General features: G+C 36.2%; 1 protein-coding gene across 1 annotated transcript; it reads left to right on the top strand.

Annotated features, from left to right (window-relative positions):
* The first annotated feature begins 8,511 nt into the window (after nucleotides 1-8,511).
* On the top strand, nucleotides 8,512-14,597 carry LOC128102936 (prolactin-3D4-like). Its single transcript, XM_052726868.1, has 5 exons — nucleotides 8,512-8,542; nucleotides 9,647-9,804; nucleotides 11,166-11,273; nucleotides 13,120-13,299; nucleotides 14,406-14,597. The coding sequence occupies exons 1-5, from the start codon at nucleotides 8,512-8,514 to the stop codon at nucleotides 14,595-14,597; spliced, it is 669 nt and encodes a 222-aa protein (XP_052582828.1).
* The last annotated feature ends 3,104 nt before the right edge of the window (nucleotides 14,598-17,701 follow it).

A 17,701-nucleotide genomic window follows, 5' to 3' on the forward strand; every position in this document is an offset into this window, starting at 1 on the left:
CTTTCAATCATCATAGATGGAGTGAACAAGACATTCCATGACAAAGCCAGATTTAAACAATACTTATCCACAAACCCAGCCCTACAGAAAGCATTAGAAGGAAAATTCCAACCTAAGGAAGTCAGATACACCCTTGAAAACACAGGCAATGGATAAAGCCACAGCAGTAAACCCCAAAGAAGATAAGTACACACACACTACCACCAAAAAATAACAGGAATGAGCCGGGCGGTGGTGGCGCACGCCTTTAATCCCAGCACTCGGGAGGCAGAGCCAGGCGGATCTCTGTGAGTTCGAGGCCAGCTTGGGCTACCAAGTGAGTTGCAGGAAAGGCGCAAAGGTACATAGAGAAACCCTGTCTCGAAAAACCAAAAAAAAAAAAAAAAATAATAACAGGAATGAACAATCACTGGTCATTAATATCCCTTAATATCAATGGACTTAATTCACCTATAAAAAGACATAGGCTTACAGAATGGATATGAAAGCAGGACCCATCTTTCTGCTGCATACAAGAAACACATCTCAAATTCAAAGATAGACACTACCTAAGAATAAAAGGCTGGGCAAAGACTTTCCAATCAAACAGTCTTAAGAAATAGGCAGGTGTAGCCATCCTGATATCCAGCAAAATAGACTTCAAACTAAAATCAATCAAAAGAGATCAAGACGGGCATTATATACTCATCACAGGAAAGATCCACCAAGATGAAGTTTCAATTCTGAACATTTATGCCCCAAACACGAGGGCACCCACGTATATAAAAGAAACATTACTAAAGCTTAAACCACATATGAAACCCCACACACCGATAGTGGGAGACTTCAACACCCCACTTTCACCACTGGACAGAACTCCGAAATTGAAACTTAACAGAGAAATAAAGGACTTAAATGATGTCATGACTCAAATGGACTTAATCGGTATCTACAGAGCATTCTATCCTAACAAAAAAGAATATACCTTCTTCTCAGCACCCCATGGAACCTTCTCTAAAATCGACCACATGCTTGGCCACAAAGCAAATCTCAACAGAAACAAAACAATTGGAATAACCTCCTGTGTTCTATCAAACCACCATGGATTAAAGTTAGATTTCAACAACAACAAAAACTACAGAAAACCTACAATCTCATGGAAACTGAATAATGCTCAACTGAATCACCAATGGGTTAAGGAAGAAATAAAGAAAAAAATTAAAGACTTCCTAGAGATCAACGAAAATGAAGACACCACATACTCAAACTTATGGGACACTATGAAAGCAGTGCTATGAGGGAAATTCATAGCACTAAATGCCCACATAAAGAAGTTGGAGAAGTATCACACTAGTGACTTAACAGCACACCTGAAAGCTCTAGAACAAGAAGAAGCAAAGTCTCCCAGGAAGAATAGATGCCAAGAAATTATCAAAGTGAGAGCTGAAATCAATAAAATAGAAACAAAGAGAACAATACAAAAAATTAATGAAACAAAGAGTTGGTTCTTTGAGAAAATTAACAAGATAGACAAGCCCTTATCCAAACTAACCAAAAGACAGAGAGAGAGCATCCAAATCAACAAAATCAGAAATGAAAAGGGGGACATAACAACAGACATTGAGGAAATCTAGAGAATCATCAGGTCAAACTTCAAAAACCTCTACTCCACAAAACTGGAAAATCTAAAAGAAATGGATAATTTTCTGGATAGGTACCACATACCTAAGTTAAATCAAGACCAGATAAACTATTTAAATAGTCCAATAACCCCTAAGGAAATAGAAACACTCATTAAAAGTCTCCCAAGCAAAAAAAGGCCAGAACCAGATGGTTTCAGCGCAGAATTCTACCAGATCTTCAAAGAAGAGTTAATACCAATACTCTCTAAATTGTTCCACACAATAGAAACAGAAGGAACATTACCAAGCTCCTTCTATGAGGCTACAATTACCTTCATTCCTAAACCAAACAAGGATACAACAATGAAAGAGGAATACAGACTGATCTCCCTCATGAACATTGATACAAAAATACTCAATAAAATACTGGCAAACAGACTCCAAGAACACATCAAAACAATTATCCACCATGAACAAGTAGACTTCATCCCAAGGATGCAAGTGTGGTTCAACATATGAAAGTCCATCAATGTAATACACCATATAAACAAACTCAAAGAAAAAAAACACATGATCATCTCACTAGATGCCGAAAAGGCATTTGACAAAATCCAACACCCCTTCATGATAAATGTCTTGGAGTAATCAGGAATACAGGGAACATACCTAAACATAATAAAGGCAATTTACAGCAAGCCAACAGCCAACATCAAATTAAATGGAGAGAAACTCAAAGCAATTCCACTAAAATCAGGAATGAGGCAAGGCTGTTCACTCTCCGCATACTTATTCAATATAGTACTTGAAGTTCTAGCCAGAGCAATAAGACAACATAAGAAGATTAAGGGGATACAAATTGGAAAGGAAGAAGTCAAGCTTTCCCTATTTGCAGATGACATGATAGTGTACATGAGTGATCCCAAAGATTCAACCAAGGAACTGATACAGCTTATAAACACCTTCAGCAACATAGCAGGATACAAGATCAACTCAAAAAAATCAGTAGCCCTCCTATATACAATTGACAAACAGGCTGAGAAGGAAATCAGAGATACATCACCCTTTACAATAGCCACAAATGGCATAAAATACCTTGGAGTAACACTAACCAAGCAAGTGAAGGACCTATATGACAAGAACTTTAAGTCCCTGAAAAAAGAAATTGAAGAAGATGTCAGAAAATGGAAAGATCTCCCATGCTCATGGATAGACAGGACTAACATAGTAAAAATGACAATTTTACCAAAAGCAATCTACAGATTCAATGCAATCCCCATCAAAATACCAACACAATTCTTTACAGACCTGGAAAGAATAATACTCAACATTCTATGGAAAAGCAAAAAACCCAGGATAGCCAAAAGAATCCTGTACAATAAAACAACCTCTGGAGGCATCACAATCCCTGACTTCAAGCTCTACTATAGAGCTACAGTAATAAAAACAGCTTGGTACTGGCATAAAAACCGACATGTGGACCAATGGAATCGAATTGAAGACCCTGACATTAATCCACACACCTATGAACATACAATTTTTGACAAAGAAGCCAAAAATGTACAATGGAAAAAAGAAAGCATCTTCAACAAATGGTGCTGGTATAACTGGATATCAACATGTAGAAGGCTGCAAATAGATCCATATCTATCACCGTGCACAAAACTTAAGTCCAAGTGGATCAAAGACCTCAACATAAATCCAGCTACTCTGAACCTGCTAGAAGAGAAAGTAGGAAGTATCTTGAATGCATTGGCATAGGAGAACACTTCCTAAATATAACACCAGCAGCACAGACACTGAGAGAAACAATCAATCAATGGGATCTCTTGAAACTGAGAAGCTTTTTTAGAGCAAAGGATACGGTCAATAAGGCAAAGTGACAGCCTACAGAATGGGAAAAGGTCTTCACCAACCCCACATCTGACAGAGGACTGATATCTAGAATATATAAGGAACTCAAGAAATTAGACATCAAAATGCCCAACAGTCCAATTAAGAAATGGACTATAGAACTAAACAGAGAATTCTCAACAGAGGAAACTCAAATGGCTGAAAGACATTTAAGGAATTGCTCAACATCCCTAATTATCAGGGAAATGCAAATCAAAACAACTCTGAGATACCACCTTATGCCTGTCAGAATGGCTAAGATCAAAAACACTGAAGAAACCTTATGCTGGAGAGGATGTAGAGCTAGAGGTACTCTCCTCCACTGCTGGAGGGAATGCCAGCTTGTACAACCACTTTGGAAATCAATATGGTGTTTTCTTAGAAAACTGGGAATCAATCTCCCCCAAAATCCAGCTATACCACTCTTGGGCATATACCCAAGGAATACTCAATCAGTATGAATTTTATCCAGTAAGAATCAATATTACATGCTAGTACTGGCTGGATTTATTCATATCCTGTGACCCATGTATGTGATGTCAGGAGCTTATTGTAAAAGACAAGAAACAAGCTTTTTGTTATAACTTTCCATAAACATAAACTATCAATAGAGGGAGATACCTTAAATTCACATCTGAATATCACAGAGAGAGACAGAGAGAGAGACAAGGAACAACAGAGAGACACAGAAATAGAGACATAGTCACAAACACACAGACACATACACACAGAACACACACATTCTTGAAATTTAATATTTCAAATCTTCTATCCTCGCTTAGACAATGGCAGTAGCAGTCTTTAGGTCACAGATATATGAGATACTGTTGCATGATACTAATCCTCTCAGGGAGACATGAAAGCACATTCACTCACACCAGAGAGAGTGACAATGGTAGACCAAAGTAAAGGTATTATCAAATTCCATATTTGGCAAACCAGTGATCTTACTGTGCTTAAATGCACTAGTACTAGTGAAAGGTAACAGACAGGAGAAGACATTACAGAAAGAGAGTTAGATCTCCCAAGCTTAGTCCAGGATGGATGAAACCACAGGGGAACTAGAACACTACAGCACAACACATACTATGCCAGCAGCTCAAAGGTTGTGTAGCTGATTTTCAGTCAGTCTGATAGGTCTGACACGCTCCTAGTTCATCCAGCTGCTTCTCTGTCTCCTCCATGGAACACAGCAGGCCAGGGGGTGTTTTGGTCAGCTCAACTTGTCTGGAAGCGTCTCCCTGTAGTCTTCCTAGTGAATACATTCTGCAATGGAGAATCCTACTGAATGTGATCAATTTCAGGGTCTTCCTGAAGCTGTGGAACTGTTTCCTACCTCAGTTAAATGAGGTTCTGAGAAGAAAGGAATTTTTTATACCCTCTTAAGACATTATGTTTCATGACCCTTTATGATTCTTTTTCTTAGTAAGCTGTTCACCAAGATGGAACGATTAAATTTTAGTGGAAATGGATAAACAAGAGATGTTTGGCTTTGTAGAACTCCACAAAAAGTATACTCTGTAAGATGATTCTACATAACTTTGACAAAACAATGTGGAAATAAAGATTTAAAATGTTAAACACTAGAACACCACAAAAGACTAAGTAGAATCCTGAGATTCCTTTACCAGAAATTAAGTCACAAAGAAAAACCAATAAGCAAACTATTCAAACAAATTACTAAAAATACATTGTTTACAAATTGTCAAAAGAAAAAAGTACATATCAAGTTCAAGACAGAATTTTCTATAACTCTTCAAATCATGATATTCAGCAACCACAGCATTCTATACATATAAAATCAACATGCTAGGGTGGAAGACTCTGTGATGTTTTTACATTATAAACACAAGGACCTAAATTTGATTCTCAGAAATAATGACACCTGGTATGGTAACATGAACTTGAATCCTAGCACTGGTGAGAAAGACACTCAAAGGTCCCTGGATGTCTGTCCATTCAGTTTATCCTAGTTAGTGATGTTTAGTTTAACAAGGCATTTTTTTTTAAATGAGGCTAACTATTTTTGAGAATGATTCCATGGATATTCACAGGCCAGTATAAGTGCATACATTACTAACAAACACACATACATAAAGATATATAAACACCTTATAGCACCACATAACCAAAGGGTGTGTGTGTGTGTGTGTGTGTGTGTGTGTGTGTGTGTGTGTGTATGTGTGTGTACCTAGTCAACAAAAGTTCATGGATGTTAACAGTTACAGCCTTAGTCTTACATTAGAACACCAGAAAAAAACTACTATCCCTAAAGAATTCCCTGAAAATGACCACAGTGATATTTGGTCATTAACTGTCCTCATGGTGAGCAAAGCTGTCTATGTGCAGGGGATCCTTAAACTAAAAATATCAGTTTCTCTAATTTCATCAGAAATTAAGTAAAAAAGAATTAGTAAATGAAAATGACCTTGATTTTCTTCTTTACCTTCTGCCTGAACTGGGAGAAAGTGCAAAAGGTAAATTTCTCCTTCCTCCCATGCCTGGGGAGGTCCTATAAATTCTGAAACTATTTAGGACACAGTTAAGATCATGTCAAAGTCTGACTGTGATGCTGAGAAATTGTGACTACCTTGAAGGTTATGTGACCCCCACATTGTCCCTGCTCTGATGCAGAAAACCATTTGTAGGATATAAGAAATTTAAATACCATTGATCTGCAGAGTTATACTCTGGGTAGACAGAGGATAGGAACTTCTAATCTTTTTGGATGTTGCTACTACTGAGTCAAACTGCTACATAACTAATGGATACATTATAATGTGTCAGTGGAAAAAAAGTGATAGTTTGATAGCCAAAGAGTAGAGCACATTCACAATGGTTAGAATATAATCAGATATCAGAAATTAACCAGAGGATGTTGATTACTATAGAGAGGTTATGGATGATCCAAGTATTTAAGCAATCAAGATGGGCTATAGGGAAAAAAAATCTGTCCTTGGAATCTAAATGGCACAAGAGTGACTTGAGGTCAAGCAGGACTAAGGTATCAAAGTATACTGTGATAATATCTTTCTTGTATAAAGAATATGAAAGGGGCTGGGCAGTGGTGGCACATGCAGAGGCAGGTATGATTTCAAGGCCAGCCTGGGCTACAGAGTGAGTAGCCAGTAGTAGTGAGTAGTGTGTCTACAGGAAAGACACAAAGCTACACAGAGAAACCCTGTTTTTAACGCCCCCCTCCAAAAAAAGAAAACTTGAAAAGTGTATGAAAGGAAATTTCTTGTGTTGATTTATGTTTATATAATATAGAGGTTTACTCCAGGGTGATTTTAGGCAAATGTATGTTATTGTAAGTAAAGGGAGATATTAAGATGGAAATTTTAAAGTCATTCTTGGGCCCTCTAAGTAAAAAGATTTTATCAATAAACAGGTAGTAGTCACCAGACTTCTGTAGTTTATGTCTCAGCCCTTAATGGAGGTTGAGGGTGAAGTGAATGTAGTAGAACCTAGAATGATGTGCTCCTACTTGACCCTGAAATGTACCTAAGTATCCCCTCAAATTCTTTCTTAAATTTTGAGGGACAGTAAAATTCAAAATTCCAAGATGAGGCAAAATGATGGTAGATTATACATAGCTGGAACACTTTCTCCTGTACATTCTCACATAATCAACTTTCTCCATTAATAGTTGATAAACATAGGTGTTTTATCATACTCCAGTAGAACTTGTTATAATTTTATTTGTATTCTTAGAGATTCTCAGTATCAATAACATTTTGCATTAACTCAAAACTGTGCACCATTTCTAACTTCTCCATGAAATAGACCTATGCTCTGAATGACTTTGTAAAACATCTTGAAAAACAATGAACACAGTAGTGAAAGTAAAATTATACAAGGGGCTCATCAGGCCCAGAAAAAGAAATGCCATATATATATATATATGTTTATATATATATATATATATATATATATATATATATATATATATATATATATATATATAAAAATTGAACTTTCAGTGTCAAAGTTGGTTTCTCCTGTAGATATTTTTCCATGAGGTACAAGATATCATAACTTTATCCACGCTGCTGCCTCTACTGTTATTTGCACATCAGAAATAAACAGTTAGTCCAATTGCTAAAGAAATTGAATATTTTGATCAGGAAAAATCAAAATTTTGAGATTCTATGATATAGGATCTATTACAACTTGGAATACCTTTCATGCTGAATCTGGTCACTATGTAGCAATTTCATAATAATTGCCTAAAATTGCTATAATTCCGTGACATGATACAGCCATCAGCAACATTGATAGAGTGTAGTAAGTAGGAAAACCATGGCACAGCACTTGCCATTGCAACCAACAATTATCGGCTATGTTCTATGTCTCAAGACACATAAAGGAAGCGATATATTATATTTCTGACAGAAAAAATAATGTGCCTAAAAATGTCATGATCTGCCTTTATAAGTAGTCTTTTCATCAATGGGTATGAAGTTCTTGTCAAAATGCCTTCTAAACCTTTGTGTTTAGACCTGTTGATTACTGGAACTGTTACTAGTTTATTGAGATAAATATTTTACAGCATTAATGGTAGACTTTTGTGGAGATAGGGTAGATTATGGAAACCATTTATCATCACCAGAAACACTAGGGAACATTGCAGAAGACATGACAGGCATATAAGACATTTAACTAGGGAAAAGAATTGGGGAATAAGTCTTTTCTCCTGCTTACCTGAAAATGAATAATGAGTGAACAGAGATGGCCTTTCCGATTTGGAGAATGACTTGCATTCTATAGATCTTATGGCGGAAAAGCAGTGTGACACATATTGACATATAACTGTGATAAATGTAAAAAGGATGTTAACAAATCCTGAGGGAAGAATGTCACTAATCTATAGATGTTGACTCAATCTGGCCCCCAGCTTGGTCTGGCTTTGGGTACAATCTGGTGGTATATATGGGAGGTGGAAAATTGACTGAAGGCAGCACTCAGGTGAAGCAGCTTTCCCGAGTTGAAGTTCATACTGTGGTGGATCATCTCAAAGATGCCGCTTGCTTTGACTTTACCAAGCTCTGGTAAGTAGCCATTCACTGGGTATTTCTTAGAGTCTAAGTAATCCTTAGTTTTTAGAGTAGTTTTTTGTTATGGTCTGCTCTGAATTTTGGAGGGAACTGATATTTGGTCATGCTTAATCTAGAGAGAAGTCAACACAGAGCTGAAAGAAATCTCTATATTCTAGTTGCTTGATTAAGTTTGAGCTCAGATTTTTCAATCGGAACTTCCTTGTGTTACAGACACAGGAAATTCTCAGAGTTATATTGTGTTGTCTTTATCATCAGGAGGGTAAAATGGAACATCGTTACTGATACTTAAGAGCCATTAGATGTATAACATCTCCATTTTAAAAGTCACAGTCTAGACCAAAAGATAATACAACAGAGCTGGGTGGCTTTGGTGCATGCTTTTAAACCCGGCACTTAGAGGCAGAGTCAGACAGATCTCTGCGAGTTCCAGGCTACACTTGTCTACAGAGCAAGGTCCAAGATAGGCACCAAAACAACTCTAAGAAACCATGTCTTAAAAATCCAATGATAACAATGATCATGATCATAATCTTAGAACTCAAAGTGTTCAATTTGCATTATAGAGAAATTAGGGTGTATTGAAAACGCAATATTAAAGATGTAGTCCAATTATTTCAAGCACAGAAATAGGAAGTTATAATTAATTTGTGTGCCCAGTTTGGATAACTGCTCACATAAATCAATCTGAATAAACTATCAAATCACCCCAGTCTTAAGTGATATGTACAAGGAAAATGAATTAGTTACAATAATAATGTATTTAATAAAATGAAAGACAACATAAATTCTCTAAAATTTCAAATATGTGCAGATAATGACTTGAAGACTGTGGCTCATGGTTAATCAAACTCCATGTGTTTGCAAACTTGAGAAACTCCTTTGGAGCAAATGCAAACTGTGAAAAGTCTCCCACATGTCAAACTTTTACTGGAAAAATGTAGCTATCTCTGTATTTTACCAGTTGAAAAGGTGAATGCTCTAGTAAGGTATATCAATCCAAATCACATAGCAAAGGGCCCTCAGAACATATTCCCAGCTTGTTTAACTGTTGTAACCTGTTTTGTATAGATCACCTCATTGCCATTTCTCTGACAGCAGGGGTATGTATGTTGCTGATGGTGTCAAATCTGCTCCTTTGGGAGCATGTGACCTCCAAACCAACCTACTCTGTGTCCACTGAAGACCTGTATTATCGAGTGGTTGATCAGTCTCATAACACATATTTCCTGGCTGCAGATTTATACCATGAATTTGTAAGTAATGTCCTTGCCTCTGGATTCTTTTCTAAAAGTACCTTCACATAGCTAAACACTGATTAAATTGGAGTGAGTCATGTATCCAATTCCAAATAATTCAATTTATAGGTAATAGAAAGAATCATATAGCAAAATGTATAAAGGGCAAAATATGAAGTTTCATAAAATCTCAAAAAGAATTCAATGATATTTCAAATTTTCCTTTAGTAAATTTAACAATAACTACTTTGAAATTCTTAGTTGGAATTTTGATTTCATGGTCACGTATCCAGGGGTTCTGTATTCCTGCACATTCCTTACTGACTGATTTGAAGATAACTAGTACAGAGGAACTGAAGTTAGTTGGGTGGAGAGTAATAAATTTAAGCAAATTGAAATCATGTCAACAATGAAAAACATAATAAAACAACATAGTTACAGATAAGCTCATAAATGCAAATAATCCAGGGTTATCATTTTTAGCAATGGATGTCTTAGTGAAATTGAAGGGCTACTTTAGACACAAACTATATGCCCTCTCCCCCAGGGATGTAACTCATCTATCAGGGCCTGTCAGTGAGGAAACAGCAAAGCAAATGTCCATTGAATATTGAGCATATGGATTATATATCGCTACATTTATAGGGAATATACATTACCATTGTTGTTTTCCCATACTAGTTTTCTCATACCTCTCATTCTTCCTCTAATCTTCTAGCTGCACAACATTTCTAAGAACACTTTAACTCTTTTAAATTCGTTGATAGTTAGAATTAAGTGATTTGTATTTTCTTTAGAAATATCTCATGCAAGTACATCCTTTGTATCATTAGCACAGAAACTTTGAATATTTATGTGAATTCTTACTTCACTCTGTGCTATTTCCTTAAAATGCAACTATAATTTAATGGTTACTTATTGATTGTAATAATATTTATGAATGCTACATTTATCATGAACATTTTTGTCATGTTGACACTTGTTGATATTTGAGAACCAAGTTATAAATGAACAGTTCTTATATTAAAATAAAGGTTTGTGCCATTGAAAAATAAGTATTTCTATGACACTCATTCTAGAAAAACTGATATTTAAAGGTGTAAGTAATTAGAAATTTGGGTACATCTTAGTGCTTCTTTCCAAACAATAACATTAGCAAGTACAATACGAGGGAGCAGAAAAGAGGGGAAGAGATTGAGAGGACAGTTGAGTAGATTGCATGCAGAAGGGAATGAAGGGTAGGCAGATGGTGTTTCCATCATTCTACTGTTTCAATTTTTGTTCTTAAATATCAAAAATGTAGGGTTTATCAAACATACAATGATAGTTTCTACTCAATTCTGAATCCCCAGTTAACTAAATCATGTAATTTCATCCAGGACATGAAATATTTCAAGAGCAGTTGGTACAAGACCAGAATGCCCAGCCTATGCCACACTGCTTCAATCCACACTCCAGAGTCTCGAGAGGAAGCCCATGAAACAAAAGTAGGTTTCCTCCCTGTTTTTATGAAACAAGTTATGCTATACAAAGGTAACTGTGCTGTGTGTGATTACTAAGCCAACAAGAGGTGTGGAAATTTCTGATCCAATAGATCAAAAAACGATGCGACTCTCAGAGAACAATCACGTCATAGAGCTGATAGCCTTAGCACTAACTAAAATGCCTGCCAAGTCATATTGTCCCAGAATTGTATTTCTCTTCATAGAAAACTGTTTTTACCAACACCTGCTTTTTCCAGGAAAGTTTTGATCTGAACTGGACACTCATTTTTAATATATAAATACACATATAGAGTAAATGCAAACACCTTTGTGTTTGTAATATAACGCTAAAGGATCCTCCTCTGGCATCAAGTTAAAAAAATAAACAGTGTGTCCTTTCTTTTTATTTTTCTAAACTCTCCTGGACCTATTTCTGTTCCATCCTAATTTATACAGTATTCCCTGACTGATCTGCCTTCTCCTACCTACATCTTAACTGTACAAAAGACTCTACTCTAAACTATATCATGTTCCTCTGGGTGACTTCTGTTTTGAAGACATCTACATAACTCTAAAGATCTAATGTATATGTGTTATGATCTCTTCACTCTGGCTACTTGTCATAAACATCAGTTTTATTTATATAAAACTAATACATATAGCAATTTCACAGACATAATCTATTCTCCAGTCATGCTGGTATTACCAACACAAATAACTCATATACAAGATATTCTCATGAATAAAGTGTGGTTATCATAAAGAAAAAAGAAACAGAACCAAGTATTTATGCAGATTACTTTTCTACACAATGGGAATAGCGCACTGTTGACACTGAAATATTTAATTTTGAAAAATAGTCTCTGATAATAGTACTTTTTAGAAGACAATGAACTGTGGTTCCAAACAGTACATAAAAGTCATTTCCCTTGCATATTAAGTAAGAATTTACACTAAACTTCTTTCATGTCATGCAATCATTCTTAATCCTTTTGTCTAAAGCTACTATGAATATGTTGGTTATCACCATTGGTGTCTCCATTTATTCATAAATATTTTATTTTGATTATAGTTGAATTACTCTCTATTCTTTATTTCCATAGACTGTAAGATTCCTCATAAACATCACAGTAAACAGCTAACTAAAGAATTTATTTTGTATGACTCTGGCATTTTACTAACAATTACAGGCCAAAATTCCACTCTGATTTATACCAATTTCTGGAATTAAAGTAATTCTTCATAATAATTTTTCTTGTGTATATGTCAATAATTATGCAACTCCTCTAGAATCAAGGGTAGCAGGAATTATGCAGATAAAAGAAAAAGTAGGATTTTGGAAAGCATTTTGTCTGAAGTCACCTGTTATAATATTCTACCATAATATAAACATCTTAAGTAAGTATATGAGAGACCAATTTGATTCAGTAGTATAGAAATGATTTGAAGCATTAACTCCTGAGATTATTGGCATCAATGTAATAAGAGTCATATTTTGGACAACTCCTGATCCCGATAAACCTAATTTTCTCACAGGCAGGGCAAGCAATCAAAGAGAACAGTTCAAACAAGTAGGACAAAAGGTAGAACGTAAATGAAAAATGAAATATGATCATTTTGAACAGTCAAAATTATTAAGACCCAATTTGTTTGATTTAGTAAAGTAGAATTCAGTAGCTGAAATTTTATTTTCAGGTAATACTTAAATATTTTGAAGTCATTAACATACATTACTACTAATAAAAATACACTGTAGTTTGCCTCCCTTGTGAAAAAAAAAACCACAAGTATCTATCAACACAGCTGTATGTCACTTAGTTTAAGCTGATATCTAATGATGTTTTCCTAGACTGAAGACCTTCTGAAAACATTGATCAATATTTCCCATGCCTGGGAAGAACCGCTGAAACACCTGATTTCTGCAGTGCCCACCCTCCATGGAACTTCTGATATAATGCTGAAAACAGCCAATGCTGTGAAGGACAAAACCCATATGCTTCAGGAAGGAATGAAGACCATACTCAGTAGGGTAAGCTGTTTCAACATGTGTCTTTTGTCAATCCTATGTATAAAGTTTGTGAACTATGTAACTCAACAAGAATTTTGAAATTCTCAAATACAAGGTCAATTAATAAGCCCTTAGAATAGTGATCTCTGTAGAAAATAGTTCTGTGCCTCATAGTCCTTTCAACAGTAGCTTTCCTGGATGGGGTGGACACTACAGCCTAATGTGCAGAAGATCATATAGCAGTCACTACCTGGATTGCCTGCACACAATATGTTAAGTGAAATATACTGCTCATGTTCAAGGATTCAATAGAGTGTATACAATGTAGAATGGATTTATCTGAAATGAAGGAAAGGATCAGGACACTCTACCAGAACTAATATGGTATGAAGGACACATCAGGGAAAGTACTGAGAACATGTAAAACTCCCCAATGTGAAAGTACCGATACTAGCCTTTCATTGTCTTTTAGTTAATTCCATATTTACATTCAAATAGTGCCTCCTTGTTCACTATCTGTCTGCTTGTGTATGGATCTGTCTTATCAGAGATCAGTGGCATGTCAGAAAATACATATGCCTGTCTTCAAATTATGTTTTGGTGTCTAATGCCTTTACTCCAATTTCCAGGACTTCTCATTATAAAATTATAGTCCTCTGTGTTTTACCAAAATTAATTAGCAATTTATACAGAACGTGCACTGGAAGATGTCTCATGTCTGTAAGTGCCTTCCTTCCATGTGTGAGGACCTACGTCCAGCTGCAGGATTTGTGTCAAATGGGTGATGTGGTGTCTTCCCTTTGTAGTCCTTAGACTAGTGGCTCAGACTTAAAGAGATTAGCCATGAGTTGCAGGTAAAAGTAATAGCAGATTTCTCAAAAATCAAAGTAGACTTCACTGCAAAAACTTTACCCAAAATTGACCACTGACATCCAAATCATGTCTATTACACATACACACACACACACACACACACACACACACACACACACACACACACACACACAAACACACACACACACACACACAGAAAGAGAGAGAGAGAGAGAGAGAGAGAGAGAGAGAGAGAGAGAGAGAGAGACCTATGAGGGGATAATGTGACTAACATCTGTCCATTTGATGTTTAGAGCCAGAATGAAGTTGAAAAAGATGCCTATCCTGTCTGGTCTGGACTGACAGACTTGCAATCATCTGATGAAGACACTCACCTTTTTGCCTTTTATACCCTGTTCCGCTGCCTGAGAAGGGATACCCATAAGATTGACGCTTTCCTCAAGCTCCTGAGGTGCCGAGAGGTCTTTAAAAATGAGTGTTTTTAAGAAAGAGTGCGGACTGCACAACCCTGCAATGTCCTGCTGACATGAGCCTTTTTGAACAAGAACTGTAGTGTTTTTATTTCCTCACAGTGCATGCGTGGCTATAATGGATCTCTTTTATACAATAAAATCTATTTCTTTAGAAACAACAGATTTAACATGAAATTCTAAGAGTCTTTTTTTTATTTAATATAATAAGGATCCAGGCTTTTGTGATTTGCATGTAAAAATCTGAACTTTGACAAGTGTGGTTGATATATTGTGCACCCCAATAAAACTTATCTGGGAATCAGAGAGCAGAACAGCAACTAGATTAGACATAGGAGCCACACAGTGGTGGCACAGATGCCTTTAATCCTATCACTTGGGAGGCAGTGATCTGTCTGGATCTCTGTGAGTTCAAGGTCACACTCTGGACAGAAAAAGGCATGGTGGCACACACCTTTAATCCCAACACTTGAGATCTAATGCCTTTGCTACCAAGTATTTGGGAAGCACAAATGCCTTTAATGTCAGCACTAGGAAGGAAGTGATGTCTGAGCAGAGAAAGGTATATTTGCCTTTAATCCCAGGAAGTGATGGCAGGAAGCAGAAAGATATATAAGGCATGAGGACCAGGAACTAGAGGCCTTTTAAGCAGTTCAACTGAGGCCCTCAGGGGTGAGAACTCAGAATCTTTCATTCTAAGGATTTGTGGAAACAAGATCAGCTGAAAAGTTGACGAGGTGAGGTTGGTTGTGGCTTGTTCTGTCTCTTTGATCTTTCAGAATTTACCCCAATTTCTGGCATTGGGATTTTTATTAATAAGACCATTTAGAAATTCATGTTACAAAATTAATTTAAACATTCAAAAATGTAGTAGGAAGGAAGAGTGAAACAGATCTATATTTCTCTAGTGCCCATCTGCCACCTTAGTCACTCTAAGGACGACCTTTAATAGAACCTGAATTTCCCATTTTTGTAGCTCAGAATTTGAGACTATTTTATTACTTTAAAAACGACAATATAAAACAACGAGCGGTGGTGGTGCACGCCTTTAATCCCAGCACTTGGGAGGCAGAGCCAGGTGGATCTCTGTGAGTTCGAGGCCAGCCTGGGCTACAGAGTGAGTTCCAGGATAGGCTCCAAAGCTACACCGAGAAACCCTGTCTCAAAAAACCAATATATAAAACAAACGAGTCTTTCCCACATTTATAGACACAGTGCAACAGGCCAGAATACATGGTGGCATGTTTCTCAGTGGTGATATTCAAATTGGAGTCAGAAGTTTTCAGGCAGGATTAAGAGAAAGCATAAGAAATATGTAGGGATACCAAAGGGAAAGCAGAAAAGATATTTGAGAAGAATTAGCAGTTACTCACTTTCACACCAGGATGGCTGTGTGAAATAAATTTCTAAATAAACAAATGTTACACTAAGATCAATATAAGGACTGATGCACTCAATCAAAATAAATCAGTAGAATTTCAGTGGTAAATGAAGATGAGAGTATGAAAGCAGAGTTTCAAGACGCTGATGGTTTAGAACTGGACACCTGAAAGCATGATGGAACACTGACAAATAGGAAGATTTCACAGTTAACAATTCTTCTTGAGTATTCAATGATATAAGTATTCTGATTATGTACAGAACTCTGAGATAGTCACATATACAGCACTTTAGAGAAGTAGTAATTAATTATAAATCATGTTTCCTATAAATGGGTACTAGCAATCTCCTATGATATTATGATATACACATTATCCCAGGTAATCCCAAGCCTGGTTTTTATAGAGAATTCATAATTTCAGCAGGAAAAATCATTGTTATGTGGTAAAGGACAATGGATGTCAATGAACGTATTGAAGGCAATTTAAAGACCGAAAGAAATACTTTAGATATGGAAAATAAAATAAAATTAATCCAGTTTTGGGGTTTGGGAACCTGTGAAGTTGGTAGACAAGGTATGAGTCCAGGCAAAATTTGAGATATCATGGAGCAGTTATACAAAAAAGTCAATGTAAGAAAGTCAGCTTGGCTAAAAGGAAAGAAACAGGATAGCAGGAACATCACTTGCCACAACTCTAGGATAAAAGAAGCAAAGATTAAAAGAGACCAAGAAACTGAAGATTAGAATAACTGAGTGATGGAAAACCCAGAAGAAGACAGTGAGATAAACAAAGCTTGGTGTAAATATTCATGAACTTTCTTTTCCTGTATTTTATTATTCTATTAGCCAGAATTACTATAAACATTCTTAGGTTAATAAATAATAAACCAACATACTCACAAGGCTTTATTATGGTTCAGTAATACAGCAGAGTCTTCAGTGATAGGTTTTAATTATGTTCTGGAGGGTAACCTAGAGCAATCGCAATGACCTGTATTGTTTGACAGTCTATGAGGCCTCTCATTGGCCAACAATTTTGATAGAAGTGACCCATTCCTAAAAGAGGTCTTTTACTTGTTAGCTTGTGGTGTCTATTATGGATATTGTTGTCCCACTGTAGGATAATTCCATTGAGCTTTTTAAAATGTAAGCATATGCTTATATTTTAGGAAACTACTATAGTAAAAATTTTCACATTACTTTTTCTGAAAGCCTTTAGTATTAAGTTATCTCTACCTATATTTCTTTTTCTGTCCTGCCCTACAATCCCTCACATCATGTAACATATCTTATTCCATTTTTCCTTAACCCTATCATATATATACCTGCATTCTAACTTCTCTCCCTTGAAAGAAACCACTCTCAGCTGTCCATGGACCATTACTAATTTTTGGACATCTCTGAGTATTTGAAATTGTCTTGTAGCAGTTGCTTCTAAGATTAAAAGCTTATATCTTGCCAGGAAGCCCATTGAAACACAGATATTTACAGGGAAGTAAAAGGAAGGCATGTTCAAGGGGAGGTGAACTTTCTGTCTCACAGGGAAGCATATTATTACGGAAGTATACAACTCAATTAGCTTCAGGATTTCCATGAAATTGACCAGATTCACTAAGTACCTCCATCCACAAGAGTATATAAGCTGGAAAGCAAAACTGTCTATGGAAGACAGATTAGTCAAGCTACTTGAAATAAGCAGAGAGGAGCCAGGCTACGTGTAATAGTCACAGACCAGCTG

Source organism: Peromyscus californicus, unplaced genomic scaffold (genome assembly GCF_007827085.1).
Source record: "Peromyscus californicus insignis strain IS unplaced genomic scaffold, ASM782708v3 Scaffold_8__1_contigs__length_139910024, whole genome shotgun sequence".
Taxonomy (NCBI): Eukaryota; Metazoa; Chordata; class Mammalia; order Rodentia; family Cricetidae; genus Peromyscus; species Peromyscus californicus.

Excerpts from the sequence above, each read along its gene's own strand:
- LOC128102936 (XM_052726868.1), top strand. The coding sequence starts at position 8,512 with ATGCCGCTTGCTTTGACTTTACCAAGCTCTG. Across the intron at positions 8,543-9,646 it reads TTTGACTTTACCAAGCTCTG|CAGGGGTATGTATGTTGCTG; the intron begins GTAAGTAGCCAT and ends TTTCTCTGACAG. Across the intron at positions 9,805-11,165 it reads CAGATTTATACCATGAATTT|GACATGAAATATTTCAAGAG; the intron begins GTAAGTAATGTC and ends AATTTCATCCAG.